This window comes from Haliotis rufescens, unplaced genomic scaffold, assembly GCF_023055435.1.
Source record: "Haliotis rufescens isolate VD_foot unplaced genomic scaffold, xgHalRufe1.0.p SCAF_8, whole genome shotgun sequence".
NCBI classification, from domain to species: Eukaryota; Metazoa; Mollusca; class Gastropoda; order Lepetellida; family Haliotidae; genus Haliotis; species Haliotis rufescens.
Genome location: NW_025964372.1, coordinates 51,718,581 through 51,745,085, shown reverse-complemented (window position 1 = coordinate 51,745,085; position 26,505 = coordinate 51,718,581). Strand labels below are relative to the sequence as shown.

Sequence of the window (26,505 nt, the reverse complement as noted above, 5' to 3'; positions counted from 1 at the left end):
GAGTGAAACAGGGGAGATCCGTGAAGTGAGTGAAACGGGACATAAGTGGAGTGAGTGAAAGGGGACATCAGTGGAGTGAGTGAGTGAAACAGGAAATCAGTTGAGTGTAAGAGGGAAACAGGAAATCGGTGGAGTGTAAGAGGGAAACAGGAAATCAGTGGAGTGTAAGAGGGAAACAGGAAATAGGTGAAGTGTAAGAGGGAAACAGGAAATCGGTGGAGTGTAAGAGGGAAACAGGAAATCAGTGGAGTGTAAGAGGGAAACAGGAAATCTGTGGAGTGTAAGAGGGAAACAGGAAATCGGTGGAGTGTAAGAGGGAAACAGGAAATGGGTGGAGTGTGTGAGGGAAACAGGAAATCAGTGGAGTGAGTGAAACAGGAAATCGGTGAAGTGTAAGAGGGAAACAGGAAATCGGTGGAGTGTGTGAGGGAAACAGGAAATGGGTGGAGTGTAAGAGGGAAACAGGAAATGGGTGGAGTGTGTGAGGGAAACAGGAAATCAGTGGAGTGAGTGAAACAGGAAATCGGTGAAGTGTAAGAGGGAAACAGGAAATCGGTGGAGTGTGTGAGGGAAACAGGAAATGGGTGGAGTGTAAGAGGGAAACAGGAAATCAGTGGAGTGTAAGAGGGAAACAGGAAATCGGTGGAGTGTGTGAGGGAAACAGGAAATGGGTGGAGTGTAAGAGGGAAACAGGAAATCGGTGAAGTGTAAGAGGGAAACCGGAAATCGGTGAAGTGTAAGAGGGAAACAGGAAATCGGTGGAGTGTGTGAGGGAAACAGGAAATCGGTGGAGTGTAAGAGGGAAACAGGAAATCGGTGGATTGTAAGAGGAAAACAGGAAATCGGTGGAGTGAATGAGGGAAACAGGACATTGGTGGGACGAGTGAGTGAAACGGGACATCAGTGGAGTGAGTGAAACAGAGGACATCGGTGGAGTGAGTGAAACAGGACATTGGTGAAGTGAGTGAAACAGGACATCAATTAAGTGAGTGAAACAGAGGACATGAGTGGAGTGAGTAAGGGAAACAGGAAATCGGTGGAGTGAGTGAAACAGGGGGACATTGGTGGAGTGAGAGTGAAACAGAGGACCTCAGGGGAGTGAGTGAAACAGAGGACATCGGTGAAGTGAGAGAAACAGGAAATCGGTGGAGTGAGTGAGTGAAACAGGGGACATCGGTGGAGTGAGTGAGTGAAATGGGACATGGGTGGAGTGAGTGAAACAGAGGACATCAGTGGAGTGAGTGAAACAGGACCTTGGTGAAGTGAGTGAAACAGAGGACATCAATGAAGTGAGTGAAACAGAGGACATCGGTGGAGTGAGTGAGTAAAAACAGGAAATCAGTGGAGTGAGTGAGGGAAACAGGAAATCGGTGGAGTGAAATGGGACATCATTGGAGTTAGTGAGTGAAACAGAAGACACCGATGGAGTGAGTGAGTGGAACAGGAAATCGAAGAAGTGAGTGAGTGGAACAGGAAATCGGTGAAGTGAGTGAGGGAAACAGGAAATCAGTGGAGTGAGTGAAGAAAACAGGAAATCAGGGGAGTGAAAGAGTGAAATAATATGTTCCAGAAAATACTGGAAAAGAATAATTTTACCTGAGGTTTCACAAATTAAAAAAAATTGTTGACCCAATATTCTGGATGTCCTGAAATAATGTGTATGTCTTGGAGCAGTGAGTAAAAACATCTGCTGTCACTAACACGACCTCCCCTCACTAAATGATATAGTAAGCTAAACTGTAGTCCTCTGTAAAACTTCCTAAAGTGAAGCTATTTCAATCAGAGGCATATTACCGTGATGGGAAACAATGCCCATGAGATTTGAGTATTTCTGGTGGAACCCACGTCACTGCTGTATATAGCTACTAACCTCAGACTCCCGACTCAGCATGAACTTCAGGATGACGTGTTTGAGATACTGAAAGTTGACATCTTTGTCCAGCTCCTGCCGGATCCCCACTGTCCCGCTCCGGAGCTTGGCATCATCCTCATTGAGAATCCCTGACGCCGCCATCTGCACGTGACTCTGACCCCTTGACCCTGACCCCAAGCCAGCTAACAACATGTCTGCTTGGAAGCGTCTGTTAGAGTCAAACTTTCTATTTGGCAGGGGTGAGTGCGAGTCGACCAGCTCGGAGGAGTCGTCGTTCGGGAGAGCCTGGACCTTGAGTTCCCGCTGCAGGGTGATCCTCAGGTCCTTTAGAGTCTGTTCCTGCTTCTTCAGGGCCTGCAGTGAGTGAGTGAGTGAGTGAGTGAGTGAGTGAGTGAGTGAGTGAGTGAGTGAGTGAGTGAGTGAGTGAGTGAGTGAGTGAGTGAGTGAGTGAGTGAGTGAGTGAGTGAGTGAGTGAGTGAGTGAGTGAGTGAGTGAGTGAGTGAGTGAGTGTTGTTTGTTGTTTAACGCAGCAATATTCCAGCTGTATGACGGCGGTCTGTAAATAATCAAGTCTGGACCAGACAATCCAGTGATTGATGTCATGAGCATTGATCCATGCTATTGGGATATGATGAGACTTGCATCAACCAAGTCAGTGAGCCTGACCATCCGATCCCGTTAGCCGCCTCTTATGACAAGCACAGTCGCCTCTTAGGGCAAGCATGGGTTGCTGAAGATCCTATAAACTGCTACACTTGTATACCTCATGTACCTATGTCACATATATATGTCAACTGAATTAAAATCGAAATATAAAAAAGTGAAATAACTACAGCTTGAAAATCTGTGTACAGAGATAGAATGATGATCAATAAGGAAGTTTTCGAGCCATAAAATAATTGTGATATTAAAAAAAACACCAAAAAAACAAACAAACAAAATCATCACAGTGAATTGTGGAATCTTAAATGGTTGGTTAGTTGGTTGTTGTTTAACACTGTACTCAGCAATATTCCAGCTATATGATGGCGGTCTGTAAATAATCTATTCTGGACCAGACAATTCAGTGATTGACATCATGAGCATTGATCCACGCAATTGGGATACGATGACATGCATCAACCAAGTGCGAGCCTGACCACCCGATCCCGTTTGTCGCCTTTTACAACAAGCATAGTTGCCTTTTATGGCAAGCATGGGTTGTTTAAGACCTATTCTACCCCGAATCTTTGGGATCTTAAATGACCAGGGCAGATGGGAGGTGAGACAGGGCCTTGAACCAGGAAAGATGGGATGGTGAGACAGGGCCTTGAATCAGGGCAGAGGGGATGGTGAGACTGGGCCTTGAATCAGGGCAGAGGGGATGTGAGACAGGGCCTTGAATCAGGGCAGAGGTGAGGTGAGACTGGGCCTTGCATCAGGGCAGAGGTGAGGTGAGACAGGGCCTTGAATCAGGGCAGAGGTGAGGTGAGACAGGGCCTTGAATCAGGGCAGAGGTGAGGTGAGACAGGGCCTTGAATCAGGGCAGAGGGGACGGTGAGACAGGGCCTTGAATCAGGGCAAAGGGGATGGTGAGACTGGGCCTTGCATCAGGGCAGAGGTGAGGTGAGACAGGGCCTTGAATCAGGGCAGAGGTGAGGTGAGACAGGGCCTTGAATCAGGGCAGAGGGGACTGTGAGACAGGGCCTTGAATCAGAGCAGAGGTGAGGTGAGACAGGGCCTTGAATCAGGGCAGAGGTGAGGTGAGACAGGGCCTTGAATCAGGGCAGGGATGAGGTGAGACTTGGCCTTGAATCAGGGCAGAGGGGATGGTGAGACAGGGCCTTGAATCAGGGCAGAGGTGAGGTGAGACAGGGCCTTGAATCAGGGCAGAGGTAACGGTGAGACAGGGCCTTGAATCAGGTCAGAGGTGAGGTGAGACAGGGCCTTGAATCAGGGCAGAGGGGATGGTGAGACAGGGCCTTGAATCAGGGCAGAGGTGAGGTGAGACTGGGCCTTGAATCAGGGCAGAGGTGAGGTGAGACAGGGTCTTGAATCAGGGCAGAGGTGAGGTGAGACAGGGCCTTGAATCAGGGCAGAGGTGAGGTGAGACTGGGCCTTGAATCAGGGCAGAGGTGAGGTGAGAGAGGGCCTTGAATCGGGGCAGAGGTGAGGTGAGACAGGGCCTTGAATCAGGGCAGAGGTGAGGTGAGAGAGGGCCTTGAATCGGGGCAGAGGTGAGGTGAGACATGGCCTTGAATTAGGGCAGAGGTGAGGTGAGAGAGGGCCTTGAATCAGGGCAGAGGGGAGGTGAGACATGGCCTTGAATCAGGGCATGTAGTAGATTCTCACTATTCAAGTCCATGGGTACTTGAGGGGTGAGTGACACGGTCACAAGTACTGAAGTAGTGCAAGCCCGGGCTCTGTGTTGTAATAAAGCCTTAGAGGGAATAATGCCTTTAAGGTGCAAAAAACAGAAGAGGAAGTAAGCAAGTAAGTGAGTTGAGTATGGTGCTAACCCAGAACCCAAGGTAATAGGTTCCTGGTGTGCCCATGGGACGTAACTCAGCACACAAAATTTCAGTGACTTACATGACTGGCCTCCCCGTGTACATCTACATAAACATTCGAACTAAAATATACATATTTGTCATAGGTATATTTGTTTTTGAAACGACACAGAGAAGACACACAACTAACCCTGTTCTTGTCTGTGAGCTGATTCTGCAGATCGGTAATCTCCGTCTGTAGCCCGCCCACTGTTGCCGTGGTGACCTGGTCTTCAGACTTCTTTGTCTCATAATCTGTACACTGAAAAATGAAAAGAAACATACAACATGGGGAACAATAATTTCCTCCAAATGTCCTCAAACTACAATATACTATCCTCCTGAGGCTTGAATGGGCACAACTAGGCCTCTGATAATGGTAAGTGGACACTCTTGCCCCTGTAAAACTTGTCAACATTTACAGGTAACAAGCAATACCTGTATTTTTGTACTGATCAGAAACAACAGCAAATATCTGCACTTTTTCTGCCCAAACACTAATTCCACCCAAAGAAGAGGAAATAGGATAATTTTCTCAACAGTCATCATTCAGTGCCTGGAAAATAACTATGCTACATCCATATACCCCTTCAAAACAGTGAACACACACACCTGTTTGTGATACTGTGCTACTTTCTCCTCAAGCTGACTGACAGTCTGCTGCAAGGATGTGATTGTCTCCCCTTTCTCTCGGATTTCTGCCACCAGGTGGAGCTCCTTCTCAGCTGCCTGCTGTCTCCTGCTTTCTAGCTGTTGTGATAGTTCTGCGTTGCGCACCAACAGCTCATCCTTCTCTGAAAGTTGATCAAAACCTGATGAAGTTTACTTCACTAAGTCTATAAGGATGAATACCTCCGACGCTCTGCAGCTCACCTCCCACTATCAGGTACATGGAAAGTCATCCTAGTGGTAGATCTACTCTACATGTATGTGAAGTCAATTTAGTGGTTGATCTACTCTATATGTATGTAAAGTCATCCTAGTGGTCGATCTACTCTATATGTATGGAAAGTCATCCTAGTGGTCGATCTACTCTACATGTATGTGAAGTCATCTTAGTGGGAGATCTACTCTATATGTGTAAAGTCATCTTAGTGGAGACCTTCTCTATATGTATGTAAAGTCATCTTAGTGGAGACCTTCTCTATATGTATGGAAAGTCATCCTAGTGGTCGATCTACTCTATATGTATGTAAAGTCATCCTAGTGGTCGATCTACTCTATATGTATGTAAAGTCATCCTAGTGGTCGATCTACTCTATATGTATGGAAAGTCATCCTAGTGGTCGATCTACTCTATATGTATGTAAAGTCATCCTAGTGGTCGATCTACTCTATATGTATGTAAAGTCATCCTAGTGGTCGATCTACTCTATATGTATGGAAAGTCATCCTAGTGGTCGATCTACTCTATATGTATGGAAAGTCATCCTAGTGGTCGATCTACTCTATATGTATGTAAAGTCATCCTAGTGGTCGATCTACTCTATATGTATGGAAAGTCATCCTAGTGGTCGATCTACTCTATATGTATGTAAAGTCATCCTAGTGGTCGATCTACTCTATATGTATGTAAAGTCATCCTAGTGGTCGATCTACTCTATATGTATGGAAAGTCATCCTAGTGGTCGATCTACTCTATATGTATGTAAAGTCATCCTAGTGGTCGATCTACTCTATATGTATGTAAAGTCATCCTAGTGGTCGATCTACTCTATATGTATGGAAAGTCATCCTAGTGGTCGATCTACTCTATATGTATGTAAAGTCATCCTAGTGGTCGATCTACTCTATATGTATGTAAAGTCATCCTAGTGGTCGATCTACTCTATATGTATGGAAAGTCATCCTAGTGGTCGATCTACTCTATATGTATGTAAAGTCATCCTAGTGGTCGATCTACTCTATATGTATGTAAAGTCATCCTAGTGGTCGATCTACTCTATATGTATGTAAAGTCATCCTAGTGGTCGATCTACTCTACATGTATGTGAAGTCATCTTAGTGGGAGATCTACTCTATATGTGTAAAGTCATCTTAGTGGAGACCTTCTCTATATGTATGGAAAGTCATCCTAGTGGTCGATCTACTCTATATGTATGTAAAGTCATCCTAGTGGTCGATCTACTCTATATGTATGTAAAGTCATCCTAGTGGTCGATCTACTCTATATGTATGGAAAGTCATCCTAGTGGTCGATCTACTCTATATGTATGTAAAGTCATCCTAGTGGTCGATCTACTCTATATGTATGTAAAGTCATCCTAGTGGTCGATCTACTCTATATGTATGGAAAGTCATCCTAGTGGTCGATCTACTCTATATGTATGTAAAGTCATCCTAGTGGTCGATCTACTCTATATGTATGTAAAGTCATCCTAGTGGTCGATCTACTCTATATGTATGGAAAGTCATCCTAGTGGTCGATCTACTCTATATGTATGTAAAGTCATCCTAGTGGTCGATCTACTCTATATGTATGTAAAGTCATCCTAGTGGTCGATCTACTCTATATGTATGTAAAGTCATCCTAGTGGTCGATCTACTCTACATGTATGTGAAGTCATCTTAGTGGGAGATCTACTCTATATGTGTAAAGTCATCTTAGTGGAGACCTTCTCTATATGTATGGAAAGTCATCCTAGTGGTCGATCTACTCTATATGTATGTAAAGTCATCCTAGTGGTCGATCTACTCTATATGTATGTAAAGTCATCCTAGTGGTCGATCTACTCTATATGTATGTAAAGTCATCCTAGTGGTCGATCTACTCTATATGTATGTAAAGTCATCCTAGTGGTCGATCTACTCTATATGTATGTAAAGTCATCCTAGTGGTCGATCTACTCTATATGTATGGAAAGTCATCCTAGTGGTCGATCTACTCTATATGTATGTAAAGTCATCCTAGTGGTCGATCTACTCTATATGTATGTAAAGTCATCCTAGTGGTCGATCTACTCTATATGTATGGAAAGTCATCCTAGTGGTCGATCTACTCTATATGTATGTAAAGTCATCCTAGTGGTCGATCTACTCTATATGTATGTAAAGTCATCCTAGTGGTCGATCTACTCTATATGTATGGAAAGTCATCCTAGTGGTCGATCTACTCTATATGTATGTAAAGTCATCCTAGTGGTCGATCTACTCTATATGTATGTAAAGTCATCCTAGTGGTCGATCTACTCTATATGTATGGAAAGTCATCCTAGTGGTCGATCTACTCTATATGTATGTAAAGTCATCCTAGTGGTCGATCTACTCTATATGTATGGAAAGTCATCCTAGTGGTCGATCTACTCTATATGTATGGAAAGTCATCCTAGTGGTCGATCTACTCTATATGTATGTAAAGTCATCTTAGTGGAGACCTTCTCTATATGTATGTAAAGTCATCCTAGTGGTTGATCTACTCTATATGTATGTAAAGTCATCCTAGTGGTCGATCTACTCTATATGTATGTAAAGTCATCCTAGTGGTCGATCTACTCTATATGTATGGAAAGTCATCCTAGTGGTCGATCTACTCTATATGTATGTAAAGTCATCCTAGTGGTCGATCTACTCTATATGTATGGAAAGTCATCCTAGTGGTCGATCTACTCTATATGTATGTAAAGTCATCCTAGTGGTCGATCTACTCTATATGTATGTAAAGTCATCCTAGTGGTCGATCTACTCTATATGTATGGAAAGTCATCCTAGTGGTCGATCTACTCTATATGTATGTAAAGTCATCCTAGTGGTCGATCTACTCTATATGTATGTAAAGTCATCCTAGTGGTCGATCTACTCTATATGTATGGAAAGTCATCCTAGTGGTCGATCTACTCTATATGTATGTAAAGTCATCCTAGTGGTCGATCTACTCTATATGTATGGAAAGTCATCCTAGTGGTCGATCTACTCTATATGTATGGAAAGTCATCCTAGTGGTCGATCTACTCTATATGTATGTAAAGTCATCTTAGTGGAGACCTTCTCTATATGTATGTAAAGTCATCCTAGTGGTCGATCTACTCTATATGTATGTAAAGTCAATTTAGTGGTTGATCTACTCTATATGTATGTAAAGTCATCTTAGTGGGAGATCTACTCTATATGTGTAAAGTCATCTTAGTGGAGACCTTCTCTATATGTATGTAAAGTCATCTTAGTGGAGACCTTCTCTATATGTATGTAAAGTCATCTTAGTGGAGACCTTCTCCATATGTATGTAAAGTCATCTTAGTGGAGACCTTCTCTATATGTATGGAAAGTCATCCTAGTGGTCGATCTACTCTATATGTATGTAAAGTCATCTTAGTGGAGACCTTCTCTATATGTATGTAAAGTCATCTTAGTGGGAGATCTACTCTATATGTGTAAAGTCATCTTATTGGAGACCTTCTCTATATGTATGTAAAGTCATCTTAGTGGAGACCTTCTCTATATGTATGTAAAGTCATCTTAGTGGGAGACCTTCTCTATATGTATGTAAAGTCATCTTAGTGGAGACCTTCTCTATATGTATGTAAAGTCATCTTAGTGGGAGATCTACTCTATATGTGTAAAGTCATCTTATTGGAGACCTTCTCTATATGTATGTAAAGTCATCTTAGTGGAGACCTTCTCTATATGTATGTAAAGTCATCTTAGTGGGAGACATTCTCTATATGTATGTAAAGTCATCTTAGTGGAGACCTTCTCTCTATATGTATGTAAAGTCATCTTAGTGGAAGATCTACTCTATATGTGTAAAGTCATCTTAGTGGAGACCTTCTCCATATGTATGTAAAGTCATCTTAGTGGAGACCTTCTCTATATGTATGTAAAGTCATCTTAGTGGGATACCTTCTCTATATATATGTAAAGTCATCTTAGTGGAGACCTTCTTTATATGTATGTAAAGTCATCTTAGTGGGAGATCTACTCTATATGTGTAAAGTCATCTTAGTGGAGACCTTCTCCATATGTATGTAAAGTCATCTTAGTGGAGACCTTCTCTATATGTATGTAAAGTCATCTTAGTGGGAGATCTACTCTATATGTATGTAAAGTCATCTTAGTGGAGACCTTCTCTATATGTATGTAAAGTCATCTTAGTGGAGACCTTCTCTATATGTATGTAAAGTCATCTTAGTGGAGACCTTCTCTATATGTATGTAAAGTCATCTTAGTGGGAGATCTACTCTATATGTATGTAAAGTCATCTTAGTGGAGACCTTCTCCATATGTATGTAAAGTCATCTTAGTGGAGACCTTCTCTATATGTATGTAAAGTCATCTTAGTGGGAGATCTACTCTATATGTATGTAAAGTCATCTTAGTGGAGACCTTCTCTATATGTATGTAAAGTCATCTTAGTGGGTGATCTACTCTATATGTATGTAAAGTCATCTTAGTGGGAGATCTACTCTATATGTGTAAAGTCATCTTAGTGGAGACCTTCTCTATATGTATGTAAAGTCATCTTAGTGGGTGATCTACTCTATATGTATGTAAAGTCATCTTAGTGGGAGATCTACTCTATATGTGTAAAGTCATCTTAGTGGAGACCTTCTCTATATGTATGTAAAGTCATCTTAGTGGGAGATCTACTCTATATGTGTAAAGTCATCTTAGTGGAGACCTTCTCTATATGTATGTAAAGTCATCTTAGTGGGTGATCTACTCTATGTATGTAAAGTCATCTTAGTGGGAGATCTACTCTATATGTATGTAAAGTCATCTTAGTGGGAGACCTTCTCTATATGTATGTAAAGTCAATTTAGTGGTTGACTTACTCTATATGTTTGTAGGGATCATATTATTATAATAGATATCCATGATATATAGTCTTGATAGATTAAGGTCTCTAGAGATATCTATTAGATATATGCATGAGAGATATCCATGAGATATACATGAGAGATATCCATGAGAGATATCCATGAGATATACATGAGAGATATGCATGTCTGATATCCATGAGCGATATTCATGAGATATACATGAGAGATATTCATGAGAGATATCCATGAGAGATATCCATGAGAGATATTCATGAGAGATATCCATGAGAGATATCCATGATATATCCATGATATATCTATGAGAGACATCCATGAGAGACATCCATGAGGGATGGTATCACCTACCCTTATTACTCTCCTTCAGTTCTGCCTGCCCTGACTTGAGGTTCCTCTTCAGGTTCTCCAGTGTTTCCGTCACTGACTGCACCTCCACCTCCAGACCAGACACCTGCTCACAGAAGACATCACTCAAGCTTTGCCAGGACAGTGTGTGGTGACCTATGCATTCCTGCTAAGTCTAAACATTACCAGTCCCACCCAATATTTGTCAGTCCTAACTTTGAACAAATACAAAATTGTATGAAATTTCCCTGGTTTTAATTCTTTCAACTTCAATTTCAAAGCAATGTACTTTCATGGATGACAAATTCAGTGAAGTCCCTTCTGAAGTAACTTATTTAGATTTACATATTATTCACACAAAGTTCAATCGCTGTTTTCTCCCTTTTTCCTTAACATTTCACTTTGATTCACGACTGGGTCACTACAAATAAATACTTAACCCAGACACAAAGCCAAATATTGTTTCCTTGCACTAAAAATAGATAACGGGAAACCCTGATGATAACAGAAAAGCTGACTTTGTTCGAAAAGTATAAATTTTTGACTATCAACGATGTTTTGTTCAACAACAAAGATTTACAAGATACCTGGGTACCTTATTTGCCAGTCCACAGGGACTGGGAGTCACAAGAATTACCAGTCCAAGCCGTAATTTACCAGTAAATTACCGGTAAACGGGAACACTGGCTCGTCACACATGGGTACAATATGTGATGACTGTTACTTGTGCCCTCCCTGGCTGGAGTATTGCTTATAGAGGCATAAATCCACAATCACTGACTCATGTTTAGGGATATAACATGGTTAAAGAACTCATGACGTTGAGTCAACACCCACCTTCTCCAGGAGCGTGGTCTCACTCTGACGTTTGTCCTCCATGGATGTCTGCAGCCTTGAACTCTCCTCCATCTTGTCGGCGTACTCCGTCTGGAAGCAGAATGTCAATGTGTTACTCCTATTTCCCACCCAATGACAGACAAGGAATTAGTCCTTGTCAATATTTGGACATCTAAAATATTTCACTTGATGTAATCTATCATTTGTCTTCAGTTTATTTTGTTAAACTGAGCTGTTGGATTGGATGTTGATATCCAAACCTCCTCACCTGTATCCTGCTGTGGTCCACCTCCAGTGTCTTCAGCTGCTTCTCCAGCTTCATGTGTTCCTCCAGAACCTCCTGCTCCCTCGCCTCCAGCTGAGCCTGACACACAGACAGACCATATGTCATTCATCACCAAATGTCACTCATCACCACACGTCACTCATCACCAAATGTCTCTCATCACCACACGTCACTCATCACCACGTCATTCATCACAACACGTCACTCATCACCACACGTCACTCATCACCACATGTCACTCATCACATGTCACTCATCACCACACGTCAGTCATCATCACGTGTCACTCATCACCACACGTCACTCATCACCATATGTCACTCATCATGTGTCACCCATCACCATATGTCAATCATCACCACATGTCACTCATCACATGTCACTCATCACCACACGTCAGTCATCATCACGTGTCACTCATCACCACACGTCACTCATCACCATATGTCACTCATCACCAAATGTCACTCATCACAACACGTCGTTTATCACCACATGTCACTCATCACCAGATGTCACTCATCACATGTCACTCATCACCACACGTCAGTCATCATCACGTGTCACTCATCACCACACGTCACTCATCACCATATGTCACTCATCACCACATGTCACTCATCACATGTCACTCATCACCACACGTCAGTCATCATCACGTGTCACTCATCACCACACGTCACTCATCACCATATGTCACTCATCACCAAATGTCACTCATCACCACACGTCGTTTATCACCACATGTCACTCATCACCAGATGTCACTCATCACCACACGTCACTTATCACCACATGTCACTCATCACCACATGTCACTCATCACCATGTGTCACTCATCACCACACGTCACTCATCGCCACATGTCACTCATCACCACATGTCACTCATCATCACATGTCACTCATCACCATATGTCACTCATCACCACACGTCACTCATCCCCACATGTCACTCATCACCACACGTCACTCATCCCCACATGTCACTCATCACCACATGTCACTCATCATCACATGTCACTCATCACCATATGTCACTCATCACCACACGTCACTCATCCCCACATGTCACTCATCACCACACGTCACTCATCAAATGTGTCACCTGACTCATCTCAGCATCCTTACAAAAAAACATATAAGAAAGTACAGCCACGGTGCTAAACAACATATGACAGTTAACAACAGTTAGTTTCGCACTCCTTCAGGATAAGATAAACTTTGGCTTAGTTCAGTGTAACTCTCTGCATCCTATCATGACCCCGATGTCTTTGAACTAACTATTTTCTGGTCAGCTTCATTCTTCATATGGTCTCTGGCTGTCTCCATCTCCATCAGCTGGGTCTCCAGGGCGGTGATCTTGGCCCGGAGTCCGGACTCGCTGTCAATTGCATTCAGCCTTGCCTTCTGGAGCTCCACCTCAAGCTCATGCTTCTGGAGACAGCGAGTAGAAATTGTTAGACTGTACCCAGGGTTAGCAAACAAGAGTCAGTAGAAGATGACAAATCTGTCCCCCACAGATTCGAAAGAACAAATCATCTGACTGTTATAGTAAGTCCAACTTGATTAGAAAATTTCTATTAATCCATATGCAAGAGTAGTTATTGAGCTATCAAAACAATAACATGGAATTGGGATTCGGATCTTATTTTGCTATGTCAGAGTCAAAGTCAAACGTGTTGGCATGAAAACAGAAAAAATAAAATTTAATAAATCCCTAAATAGCAAAAGGCACCAGTTGACAACCTAGTCTTTGTGTGTGCAGAGTTCATGAAAGAATACCTACCGGTACTAGTTTTAGAGATATGACAATTTTTTTTATTATGGACGGACAGACAAGCTGATAACTATATGTCCCCGTATTACATACCGGGGCTTAACAACGAGTAGACAGTGTGAGTAGACGGTGAACAGTGTGAGAAGAGTGAAGGCAATGTCAGTAGAGTATAGAAAAGAGAAACAAAGAAATACAGTGTCAGTAGACAGTAGACACTGTCAGCAGGCACAGCATCAGTAGACTGTAGTGTTAGAAGAACAATGAAATACAGTAGAGTCAGTAGACAGAATACAGTATTAGGCACAGTGTCAGGAGAACAAAGTAGAACACTGTCAGTAGATAGAAATACAGAGTACCAGGCCCACCTGCTTCTCGTACTGCCTGTCCTTCTGACTGGCCAGCTCCCAGCTCTCAAAGGCCCGCTTCTCTGCATCCTCCACACTGTGTTGCAGCTCCTCTATCTGAAGGCAGGGACAGATGGAGGGTATGACTTCAGGGTTTGTATGCATCTGCATGCATCTCACAGACGGGGGTACCTGCATGCATCTCACACACAGGGGCACCTGCATGCATCTCACAGACCGGGGGCACCTGCATGCATCTCACAGACAGGGGCACCTGCATGCATCTCACAGACAGGGGGCACCACATGACATCACATGCATGCATCTCACAGACAGGGGCACCTGCATGCATCTCACAGACAGGGGGCACCTGCATACATCTCACAGACAGGGTGCACCTGCATGCATCTCACAGACAGGGTGCACCTGCATGCATCTCACAGACAGGGGGCACCTGCATGCATCTCACAGACAGGGGGCACCTGCAAGCATCTCACAGACAGGGTGCACCTGCAAGCATCTCACAGACAGGGGGCACCACATGACAACACCTGCATACATCTCACAGAGAGGGGGGCACCTGCATACATCTCACAGACAGGGAGCACCTGCATACATCTCACAGACAGGGAGCACCTGCATGCATCTCACAGACAGGGGGCACCTGCATACATCTCACAGACAGGGGGCACCTGCATGCATCTCACAGACAGGGTGCACCTGCATGCATCTCACAGACAGGGGGCACCTGCATGCATCTCACAGACAGGGGGCACCTGCAAGCATCTCACAGACAGGGTGCACCTGCAAGCATCTCACAGACAGGGGGCACCACATGACAACACCTGCATGCATCTCACAGACAGGGGGCACCTGCATACATCTCACAGACAGGGAGCACCTGCATACATCTCACAGACAGGGAGCACCTGCATGCATCTCACAGACAGGGGGCACCAGCATACATCTCACAGACAGGGAACACCTGCATGTATTTCACAGACTGGAGTTTTGCTGTTATCAGCAGTGATATTCCCATATTGTAACAATGTTACAGAGGCAATGCTTGTGAGGGAGTTTTAATATTATCAGCTCAGATATTCCTACATTGTAACAATGTAACAGAGGCAATGCTTGAAGGGGAGTTTTACTGTTATCAGCTCAGATATTCCTACATTGTAACAATGTAACAGAGGCAATGCTTGAAGGGGAGTTTTACCGTTAATAGGCCAGGTATTCCTACATTGTAACAATGTAACAGAGGCAATAGCTTGAAGGGGAGTTTTACTGTTATCAGCTCAGATATTCCTACATTGTAACAATGTAACAGTGTTTATGGTTCTGGGAACAGTGGCAAAGTTCTCAGTGAGACCAGGAACCACACCAGGCAGCAAACACATCTGAAATACCATATGACATTGCCAGTGCACACATCATCAATAACATGAGCAGGGTCTATGAGTAATGGTACGATATCAGGCACCTCTGGGAGGTGTTGGCCATTCATACCAGCACATGACACTACAGGATCTACAACATATACAAACCTCCATGCTACAAATCTAACCAAACATTGTTTCCAAACACATTAGGTTTGGGGACAAACCTGTTTATGAAAGTTTTCTTGCATGTTTTCACAGTCATGTTGTAGATTGGCCATCTCCTCATTATCCTCAACTATTTTAACGTTGAGGTGAGAAATCTGAAATGAACGTCAGTCGTGCACAGTTTCCAGATACAAGAGGCTGTGTTTGACACTAATCACCACAAACTTGTATAAATGTGGAATCTTGTGACTGGGACTACTTTCCTCACAGACACCTTGCTCAGTGACAGGAACTGCCAGGAACCAAACAGGCTGCAATCTTGGAATTTGTATTTCTCAACATGATTCAAAACGTGACATAATATAATTTAATGTTTTGTATCATGTTAATTATTCCTGCATTATATACAAGTTTGTGGAAACAGTGGACAAAGATCAAACAGGGTAATTGGGAAAGAAAACACTACACACAAAGTGACCACACTCACGGGATTTGACAAAATTAATACTGTTTTATTATTGATGTTTTCATTTCAATTTGAAAGCCTAACTACTCCCAGAACATGATCGACATTTAATGCTCATTTAATGCTCAGCTTGTCCAGACCCAAACTGTACAGTGACACTTCTCCTTACGTCAAGTGACAGCAACTTTATAAAGGCCCAAGAATTGTTCACTGATTCTTGTAAAGTTCTTGATTACAATACAGAATTATATGGAGTGAGTGAGTGAGTTTGGTTTTACGCCGCTTTTAGCAATATTCCAGCAGTATCACGGCGGGGGACACCAGGAATATGGATGTAGCCAGGTGGGAATACTAACACTGATCCATTATATCAAGGGCATAAAATGTCCATCAACTGTCTGCATCTGTAACTACTAGTCCTAAGCCTGAGTCTCATAAAATTTTGTTTGGACCATGCAAAAACACTAAAATATACAGCAATGATGCTAAAAGCCAAGACTGGGAGCAACTGTTTTTTACCCAAAACTGCATATGGTAAATCAAAAATATATATTTCTGTTGAGTATTCAACGATCCTTTCTATCATATTTACGTAAAATATGTATTTTGTTGTCTTTCAAGACAAAAGAGAGGGCTCAATAAACAGCGATAATTTGCTGACTGATTCCTGTTAATGTTGAACAGCAGATGTTTACAGCAATCAGTGAGCATGTGGTCAGCTTGTGGAGTGTGGTGTGACAGCAGATAACAGAGCAGGACATAACACAGTTCACAGTCTCATACCGGAAGTCGACAGCAGAAACATACCCTCACTTGACATACCCTCACAAGTGAGGGTTTAAACCAACATTAAGCTATAGTTCTAACACTGTAGTTTAATGTTAACATTGCAGTTGTACCACAAGGATGGAGTTTGGTTTAACGGCTTTTGGAAGTATTTGAGTTATTATACATTGCATCAACTTAATGTGGGAGAAAAGCCCAAAATGAGTGACTGAATTGGGCTAAAAGTTGCTTTGAACTGTTCTTCATACCTATCCTGGTGTGTGAGCTTACTCTTTGACATTTATCACACTGGTGACCCCCTCAGGCAAAGGTTCGAAGCTGACAAACCAAGGCTCATAATCTCAGCAGATCTGGATTCAAACCCATGATCATCCGATTCTGGCACAGCTAAGGGACACAACTCTGCGCCATGAATGTAGGCAGCTTTGACCACTAGTCCTCCCAATCTCTAATGCAGCATAGTGCAGGCAGGCGATACCACAATGTTCTTACATGACAGTCAATGAGCTCTACAGTTTACACACTTGCAGCTCCAGTGAAGATCCGGGGTAGAATAAGTCTTCAGCAAACCATACTTGCCGTAACCGGTGACAATGCTTGCCATAAGGGGCGACTAATAGGAACAGGTGGTCAGACTCGCTTACTTGGTTGATGCATGTCATGGTATCCCATTGTGTAGATCGATGCTCATGATGTCAATCACTGGATTGTTTGGTCCAGAGTTCAGTGTTAAACAACAAACAAACAGACAACACACATTTGCAGGGAGCTGTAGCTGTATCTTAGGTAGTAGATCAGGATTTCAAACTGAGTCCCCTTGGCAGGCAAATCGGGAAAATTGTCATTTTATTAAAAATTTGGATTTTTTACAAGTTCTCATTATCCTGGACTGCAGGTATTTTAACATTGAATTTTAACATTGGATTCAATGCAATAATGTTAAACTACTGAAGCATCTTCCCCTATACTGGTCCTGTTGACAGTGAAATACAAATCCCCTCTACAAAGCCAAAATACAAGCTGGAACTTTAGTAGCATGACTTGCTTAATTCTAATTTGGGAATGTAAGTGACACTTGTGTCAAATATCGGCCTCCAAGAAGGTCCAGATAAACCCCTGGCATGTCCAATAACCTTGGACATCTAACCACCTGGTGTCAAACATGGCCATGATAGAGCCAACTCACCACCAGGTGTTTAACATAGCCGTTACACAATCAGACCACCTGGTGTCAAATACAGCCATAACAGGCCATCCCACCACCTGGTGTCAATAATGGCAATGATAGAGCCAACTCACCACCAGGTGTTCAATATAGCTATTATACAATCAGACCACCTGGTGTCAAATACAGCCATAACAGACCATCCCACCACCTGGTGTCAAACATGGCCATGACAGAGCCAACTCACCACCTGGTGTTCAACATAGCCATTATACAATCAGACCACCTGGTGTCAAATACAGCCATAACAGACCATCCCACCACCTGGTGTCAAACATGGCCATGACAGAGCCAACTCACCACCTGGTGTTCAACATAGCCATTATACAATCAGACCACCTGGTGTCAAATACAGCCATAACAGACCATCCCACCACCTGGTGTCAAACATGGCCATGATAGAGCCAACTCACCGCCTGGTGTTCAACATAGCCGTTACACAATCAGACCACCTGGTGTCAACTACAGCCATGCCAGACCATCCAACCACCTGGTGTCAAACATGGCCATGATAGAGCCAACTCACCACCTGGTGTTTTGCTGCTATCACCTGGTGTCAAACAGTCATGACAGACCATCCCACCACCTGGTGTCAAACATGGCAATGATGCAGACCACCTCGATATTGTGCAAGGAAACCACCCGGTGTTGAACACCAACTATGCAATCAGACCAACCGGTGTTGAACACCCATTATGCAATCAGACAACCTGGTGTTGAACAGGGACTTGTTACAATGATCGTATTGATGGGTCATGCAAGTTATTAGCAGTTTAACAAAAATCGTAAATGTTTAAAACAAAACAAGTTGTTTTTTACAAGCTCTCATTATCCTGGACTGCAGGTATTTTAACATTGCATTCAATGCAATGATGTTAAGCTAATGAAGCCTCTTCCCCTATACTGGTCCTGTTGACAGTGAAATACAAGTCTCCTCTACAAAGCCAAAATACAAGCTGGAACTTTAGTAGCATGACTTGCTTAATTCTAATTTTGGAACGTAAGTGACACTTGTGTCAAATATCGGCCTCCAAGATGGTCAAGATAAACCCCTGGCATGTCCAATAACCTTGGACATCTAACCACCTGGTGTCAAACATGGCCATGTAGAGCCAACTCACCACCAGGTGTTCAACATAGCCATTACACAATCAGACCACCTGGTGTCAACTACAGCCATAACAGACCATCCCACCACCTGGTGTCAAACATGGCAATGACAGAGCCAACTCACCACCAGGTGTTCAACATAGCCATTATACAATCAGACCACCTGGTGTCAAATACAGCCATAACAGACCATCCCACCACCTGGTGTCAAACATGGCCATGATAGAGCCAACTCACCACCAGGTGTTCAACATAGCCATTATACAATCAGACCACCTGGTGTCAAATACAGCCATAACAGACCATCCCACCACCTGGTGTCAAAGATGGCAATGATAGAGCCAACTCACCACCTGGTGTTCAACATAGCCGTTACACAATCAGACCACCTGGTGTCAAATACAGCCATAACAGACCATCCCTTCACCTGGTGTCAAACATGGCCATGATAGAGCCAACTCACCACCTGGTGTTCAACATAGCCATTATACAATCAGACCACCTGGTGTCAGCTACAGCCATAACAGACCATCCCACCACCTGTTTCCAAACATGGCAATGATAGAGCCAACTCACCACCAGGTGTTCAACATAGCCATTATACAATCAGATCACCTGGTTTCAATACAGCCATAACAGACCATCCCACCACCTGGTGTCAAACATGGCCATGTAGAGCCAACTCACCACCAGGTGTTCAACATAGCCATTACACAATCAGACCACCTGGTGTCAACTACAGCCATAACAGACCATCCCACCACCTGGTGTCAAAGATGGCAATGATAGAGCCAACTCACCACCTGGTGTTCAACATAGCCATTATACAATCAGACCACCTGGTGTCAAATACAGCCATAACAGACCATCCCACCACCTGGTGTCAAACATGGCAATGATAGAGCCAACTCACCACCTGGTGTTCAACATAGCCATTATACAATCAGATCACCTGGTGTCGACTACAGCCATAACAGACCATCCCCCCACCTGGTTCCAAACATGGCAATGATGCAGACCATCTCGCTATTGTGCAAGGAGACCACCCCGTGTTGAACACCAACTATGCAATCAGACAACCTGGTGTTGAACAGGGACTTGATACAATGATCGTATTGATGGGTCATGCAAGTTATTAGCAGTTTAACAAAAATCGTAAATGTTTAAAACAAAACAAGTTGTTACATCATGCTGAAACATACAACCTCGCTAGTGCTAGGACAGTGAACTGTGTTACGTAGGAATGTCAACAAAGTGGAAAATCATCAAACTGCAGTTATATTCACACAACTATATGCAAACAGAAATACTACATGTCACACAACTATATGCAAACAGAAATACTGCATGTCACACAACTAAATGCAAACAGAAATACAGCATGTTACTTGTAACACAACTACTTGTTATAAGAAAACAAACTCACACTGATCATGCTGCTTTTTTAAGGTGAAGACAACAAAATGACAATGGTGTTATTCAAAGTTAAAAAGCATTTGGGGTTAACTTATTATGAAGGAGATAAGCAAACAACAAATGATGTAAGCGGACTAACAAAGCTGGTGAAAAATGCTAAACTGCAGCTGCCACCTCCAAGTCCCCTGTCAGCACCACTCCTCACAACAATCATTGAACCATGGAAGTACAATTACAATATCATACTGATACAATGAAATAAACTGTTTAAGTTCAAAGAATTTTTTATTGTTCGTTATCTTTAATAATTAAAATGTTTAATCAAAAGCGTTCAGACGAAAACCTTCTGAAGGTGAGATTAGGGTGACATCTGAATGTACAAAATATAAGTTATCATCAGGACTGGTGATGAACTTTAACCAACATCTCTGGAGTAGCTGAGATGGGAGCTGGATGTCGTGGAGGGTGAGGGGGGAGTGTTGGACGTGGAGGACTGTCAGCACATGCTACACGTGAGACTACTGCAACACACACAGGGACACATGCAAGCTGGACTTGGACTGACATCCATCAATTACCATGGCTACCAGTGTTATTGGCCAACTAGTACATGTAGTATTCAGTGAAATATTTGTCACATCATAATAGGACAAGTGAGTTGTTAGTTACCTCCCCTGGGTGAAATACAGCACTGGAGAATAATCTATTCCCTGTGACACCTAACACATGTTTCCAAACACATGTTAATGACCAATCACCTGTATTGCATGAAACTCTTACCAGTGAACAAGCACGTGTTTTGTATGAGTGAGTGAGTGAGTGAGTATGGTTTTACGCCGCTTTTAGCAATATTCCAGCAATATCACGGCGAGGGACACCAGAAATGGGCTTCACACATTGTACCCATGTCTGGAATCGAACCCAGGTTTTCGGCGTGACGAGCGAACGCTTTAACCACTAGGCTACCCGACCGCCCCCTGTTTTGTATGAAGAACATACTAGAGAACAAGCACATGTTGTGTATGAAGAACATACTAGAGAACAAGCACCTGTTGTGTATGAAGAACGTACTAGAGAACAAGCACCTGTTGTGTATGAAGAACGTACTAGAGAACAAGCACCTGTTGTGTATGAAGAACGTACTAGAGAACAAGCACCTGTTGTGTATGAAGAACGTACTAGAGAACAAGCACCTGTTGTGTATGAAGAACATACTAGAGAACAAGCACCTGTTGTGTATGAAGAACGTACTAGAGAACAAGCACCTGTTGTGTATGAAGAACATACTAGAGAACAAGCACCTGTTGTGTATGAAGAACGTACTAGAGAACAAGCACCTGTTGTGTATGAAGAACGTACTAGAGAACAAGCACCTGTTGTGTATGAAGAACGTACTAGAGAACAAGCACCTGTTGTGTATGAAGAACGTACTAGAGAAAAAGCACCTGTTGTGTATGAAGAACGTACTAGAGAACAAGCACCTGTTGTGTATGAAGAACGTACTAGAGAAAAAGCACCTGTTGTGTATGAAGAACGTACTAGAGAACAAGCACCTGTTGTGTATGAAGAACATACTAGAGAAAAAGCACCTGTTGTGTATGAAGAACATACTAGAGAACAAGCACCTGTTGTGTATGAAGAACGTACTAGAGAACAAGCACCTGTTGTGTATGAAGAACGTACTAGAGAACAAGCACCTGTTGTGTATGAAGAACGTACTAAAGAACAAGCACCTGTTGTGTATGAAGAACATACTAGAGAACAAGCACCTGTTGTGTATGAAGAACATACTAGAGAACAAGCACCTGTTGTGTATGAAGAACGTACTAGAGAAAAAGCACCTGTTGTGTATGAAGAACGTACTAGAGAACAAGCACCTGTTGTGTATGAAGAACGTACTAGAGAACAAGCACCTGTTGTGTATGAAGAATGACTAGTGAACAAGCACCTGTTGTGTATGAAGAACGTACTAGAGAACAAGCACCTGTTGTGTATGAAGAACGTACTAGAGAACAAGCACCTGTTGTGTATGAAGAACTTACTAAAGAACAAGCACCTGTTGTGTATGAAGAACATACTAGAGAAAAAGCACCTGTTGTGTATGAAGAACGTACTAGAGAAAAAGCACCTGTTGTGTATGAAGAACGTACTAGAGAACAAGCACCTGTTGTGTATGAAGAACGTACTAGAGAACAAGCACCTGTTGTGTATGAAGAACTTACTAAAGAACAAGCACCTGTTGTGTATGAAGAACATACTAGAGAAAAAGCACCTGTTGTGTATGAAGAACGTACTAGAGAAAAAGCACCTGTTGTGTATGAAGAACGTACTAGAGAACAAGCACCTGTTGTGTATGAAGAACGTACTAGAGAACAAGCACCTGTTGTGTATGAAGAACGTACTAAAGAACAAGCACCTGTTGTGTATGAAGAACATACTAGAGACCAAGCACCTGTTGTGTATGAAGAACGTACTAAAGAACAAGCACCTGTTGTGTATGAAGAACGTACTAGAGAAAAAGCACCTGTTGTGTATGAAGAACGTACTAGAGAACAAGCACCTGTTGTGTATGAAGAATGACTAGTGAACAAGCACCTGTTGTGTATGAAGAATGACTAGTGAACAAGCACCTGTTGTGTATGAAGAATGACTAGTGAACAAGCACCTGCTGATCTTCCCCGACCACCTGAGCAGGCATTGTGACCACCAAATACTCATTCCCTGCCATACTTCTGGAGTGTTAGTCACGTGTGTGCTGATGCTCCAACAGCCAGATCAGTGTTGTAAGTGATGATGATGATGCTCCCACCTGTGGTGATGCCCAGGTAAGACTCACCTGTTCCTCCAGATGTGTGATCTTGTCACTCCACGTTGACTTGATGTCGGTCAGCTGTTGACGACTCTCGGTCAGCTTGTGCTCCAAACTGTCACGCTGCAAACAAATTGAAATTAATTTTGTATATGGTCTTTTGAATTTGGAATATCCAGTTGCCTGAACAACTGAGAGATCAACACGTGATTGTTCAGTGAGTTAAACAGTATTTCAGTCCTATCATGGGATGTCAGCGTTGTGTGGGGGGCAAGCCCAAAGTGATGCAGGTCCTACAGCTAGGCATTTACCCCAATATGAGTTTGCTGCATACAAACCAAGAATAATCACCACAAATCTGGGATTATCGGATTCTGGCATGACTAAGGGGAGCAACTCTGCTTTGCAACTTGTGGCAGCTTAGAAACAGGGACACATGTGCCCCTAATTGTTGAGATTATCATATGGTCAAGGCTATTATATTGTCAACAAATGTTTAAATTAAAACTACCTCTACTTCAATGGCCTTGACCCTGTCGTCCCCCGACAGTGTGTGGTCATGTGACCGCTGTTCCAGCATCTTGATGCGTTCCTGTAGCTGTTCAATGTGGTCATCCTTCTCAGAGATAAGCTTGCTGGTCTATACACAAAAAACATCATACCATGGAATGGGTAAATTTCACATAAATTTTCACACAAAATAAAAATATATAATAGGCTGGTGACATGGCATTGTGACATATATGTTACGCTTCACTCTGAACCATGTATGTTATTTTATTGTTTTTATTGTGTATGAGGTTGCCTTTAGCCCTTAGTGCATTTAAGTATATGTTAACAGATAACTGAAGAAGTCAACTATTGTTCACAAAGAAGAACTCCTTCTAATAAAGGGAGACAACATCTTGTAATAAAAGAAGAACCCGGGTCTTCGGCGTGACGAGCGAACACTTTAACCACTAGGCTACCCGACCGCCCCATCTTGTAACAAAGGGAGACAACACCTTGTAACAAAGGGAGACAAGACCTTGTAATGAAGGGAGACAACACCTTGCAATGAAGGGAGACAACTTCCATAGACCCAGCTCACCTTGTTCTTATGGACTTCTGAGCTCCTTTGCAAAGCCTTGTGCTCGTTCTCCTGCTCGGAATATTCTGCAGTCAGTTTTGACATCTGGTTAATTTTCTGTAATAAATAGGTTCCGAAATAACAAGGTGGATAGTCAAAGTCATTAAATCATTAAAGTCACAAGTGACAGGAAAAGCAGTTAAGTATTTACCAACCCTACATATATTCACAGTATTTACCAACCCTACATATATTCACAGTATTTACCAACCCTACATATATTCACAGTATTTACCAACCCTACATATATTCATGTATTTACCAACCCTACATACATTCGCAGTATTTACCAACCCTACAGATATTCATGTATTCACCAACCCTACAGATATTCATGTATTCACCAACCCTACAGATATTCATGTATTCACCAACCCTACAGATATTCATGTATTCACCAAACCTACAGATATTCATGTATTCACCAACCCTACAGATATTCATGTATTCACCAAACCTACAGATATTCATGTATTCACCAACCCTACAGATATTCATGTATTCACCAAACCTACAGATATTCATGTATTCACCAAACCTACAGATATTCATGTATTCACCAACCCTACAGATATTCATGTATTCACCAACCCTACAGATATTCATGTATTCACCAACCCTACAGATATTCATGTATTCACCAAACCTACAGATATTCATGTATTCACCAAACCTACAGATATTCATGTATTCACCAACCCTACAGATATTCATGTATTCACCAACCCTACAGATATTCATGTATTCACCAAACCTACAGATATTCATGTATTCACCAACCCTACAGATATTCATGTATTCACCAAACCTACAGATATACATGTATTCACCAACCCTACAGATATTCAAGTATTCACCAACCCTACAGATATTCATGTATTCACCAACCCTACAGATATTCATGTATTCACCAACCCTACAGATATTCATGTATTCACCAACCCTACAGATATTCATGTATTCACCAATCCTACAGATATTCATGTATTCACCAACCCTACAGATATTCATGTATTCACCAAACCTACAGATATTCATGTATTCACCAACCCTACAGATATTCATGTATTCACCAACCCTACAGATATTCATGTATTCACCAAACCTACAGATATTCATGTATTCACCAACCCTACAGATATTCATGTATTCACCAACCCTACAGATATTCATGTATTCACCAAACCTACAGATGTATGGTGTATACACTGCTGCAGCTACACACGTGCACAGACTGACCTACCGCAGTTAGTTGTGAGTTCACTTCATCCAGACGCTTCTGAAACACGGCCTTCTCCGTCGTCATGACACCAACCACATTCATGTGCTGCTCATTGACTTCCGTCAGACGAGTACTGATGCAGATTGACAGAAAACAGTGAGAAAGGAAACAAACGGATTCACGGTAAACTCCTTAATGCATGTAGTAATTTCTCTCAATAAATAATATGCCTAATCATACTTGTTTGGACAAGTGCTGTGAAGTAGCAAGTTATTTACCCTGAGTATGTGTCAAACAATACTACCCATATCAAAGCAGACAACATCAGAGTTGAACTCCCCCCACATTGCAAAAGACATCAAGGACACAATAATATCAGGATATTTGTGAAAAAATAAACATTTGTTGATAAAAGGTTTCAAAATCCCCCACAAGGAGAACATATTTTGCACCTAAACGATCATGCATGAAGTCTTCTGCTTTAACAAAATGTAAGAAGAGCTTGACTGGTTGTTCGTTTCAAGTTCAGGTTCGAGAAGGAGATGATGACGTCCCAAGACGAAGCTATGGTGCCAAATGGATCTAGGGTGTTCATCAAAATAGAATGGAGACATCATACACTGAAAACTCAAGGTGATGAGCCATGGAGAAGCAGGCAACAACTCACTTCTCTTTCTCCAGATCCTCCATTTTAGTTTTAAGGTTTGTGAGTTGATTCTGAGCTTCATTGAGAGATTTCTCCGTTTCTCGATGTTTGTCTGTGATTGACGTCAGTTCGCCTCGACACTGGGACAAATCCTCCTGCGTGATCAGCAGCTGCAACATCAAAAGCTCACTATCTGTTCTCAGAACAACAAGTCATATGTTCAAATACACAACACGTCATCCGTCTTAATACAGAGCACATTCAGCTTTCAAACATATACAAAAACATATTGACAGATCATAGGTAAAAGTTTTGGACACCTACCATGTGTTTGACTTTGGCCAGTTCCTGGGTGACGAGTTTTGGACACCTACCATGTGTTT

The 26,505-nt window shown here is 42.5% G+C and overlaps 1 protein-coding gene across 5 annotated transcripts in view; it reads right to left on the bottom strand.

Annotated features, from left to right (window-relative positions):
• The window catches only part of LOC124145620 (golgin subfamily A member 1-like), a 36,853-nt gene that overhangs the window by 1,136 nt on the left and 9,212 nt on the right, over window positions 1-26,505 (bottom strand). For 4 of the 5 annotated variants that reach the window (XM_046515459.2, XM_046515463.2, XM_046515460.2 and 1 more), the window contains 14 exons: window positions 26,144-26,292; window positions 25,498-25,609; window positions 24,216-24,311; window positions 23,637-23,765; window positions 23,153-23,248; window positions 15,373-15,468; window positions 13,788-13,883; window positions 12,927-13,079; window positions 11,626-11,721; window positions 11,358-11,447; window positions 10,524-10,626; window positions 5,014-5,195; window positions 4,553-4,663; window positions 1,871-2,227 (listed from right to left, as the gene is read on the bottom strand). In XM_046515459.2, coding sequence (XP_046371415.2) covers window positions 1,871-2,227; window positions 4,553-4,663; window positions 5,014-5,195; window positions 10,524-10,626; window positions 11,358-11,447; window positions 11,626-11,721; window positions 12,927-13,079; window positions 13,788-13,883; window positions 15,373-15,468; window positions 23,153-23,248; window positions 23,637-23,765; window positions 24,216-24,311; window positions 25,498-25,609; window positions 26,144-26,292 — 1,866 coding nt within the window. The remainder of the gene's footprint in view (window positions 1-1,870; window positions 2,228-4,552; window positions 4,664-5,013; window positions 5,196-10,523; window positions 10,627-11,357; window positions 11,448-11,625; window positions 11,722-12,926; window positions 13,080-13,787; window positions 13,884-15,372; window positions 15,469-23,152; window positions 23,249-23,636; window positions 23,766-24,215; window positions 24,312-25,497; window positions 25,610-26,143; window positions 26,293-26,505) is intronic. The other variant, XM_046515464.2, reaches the window with a different exon arrangement.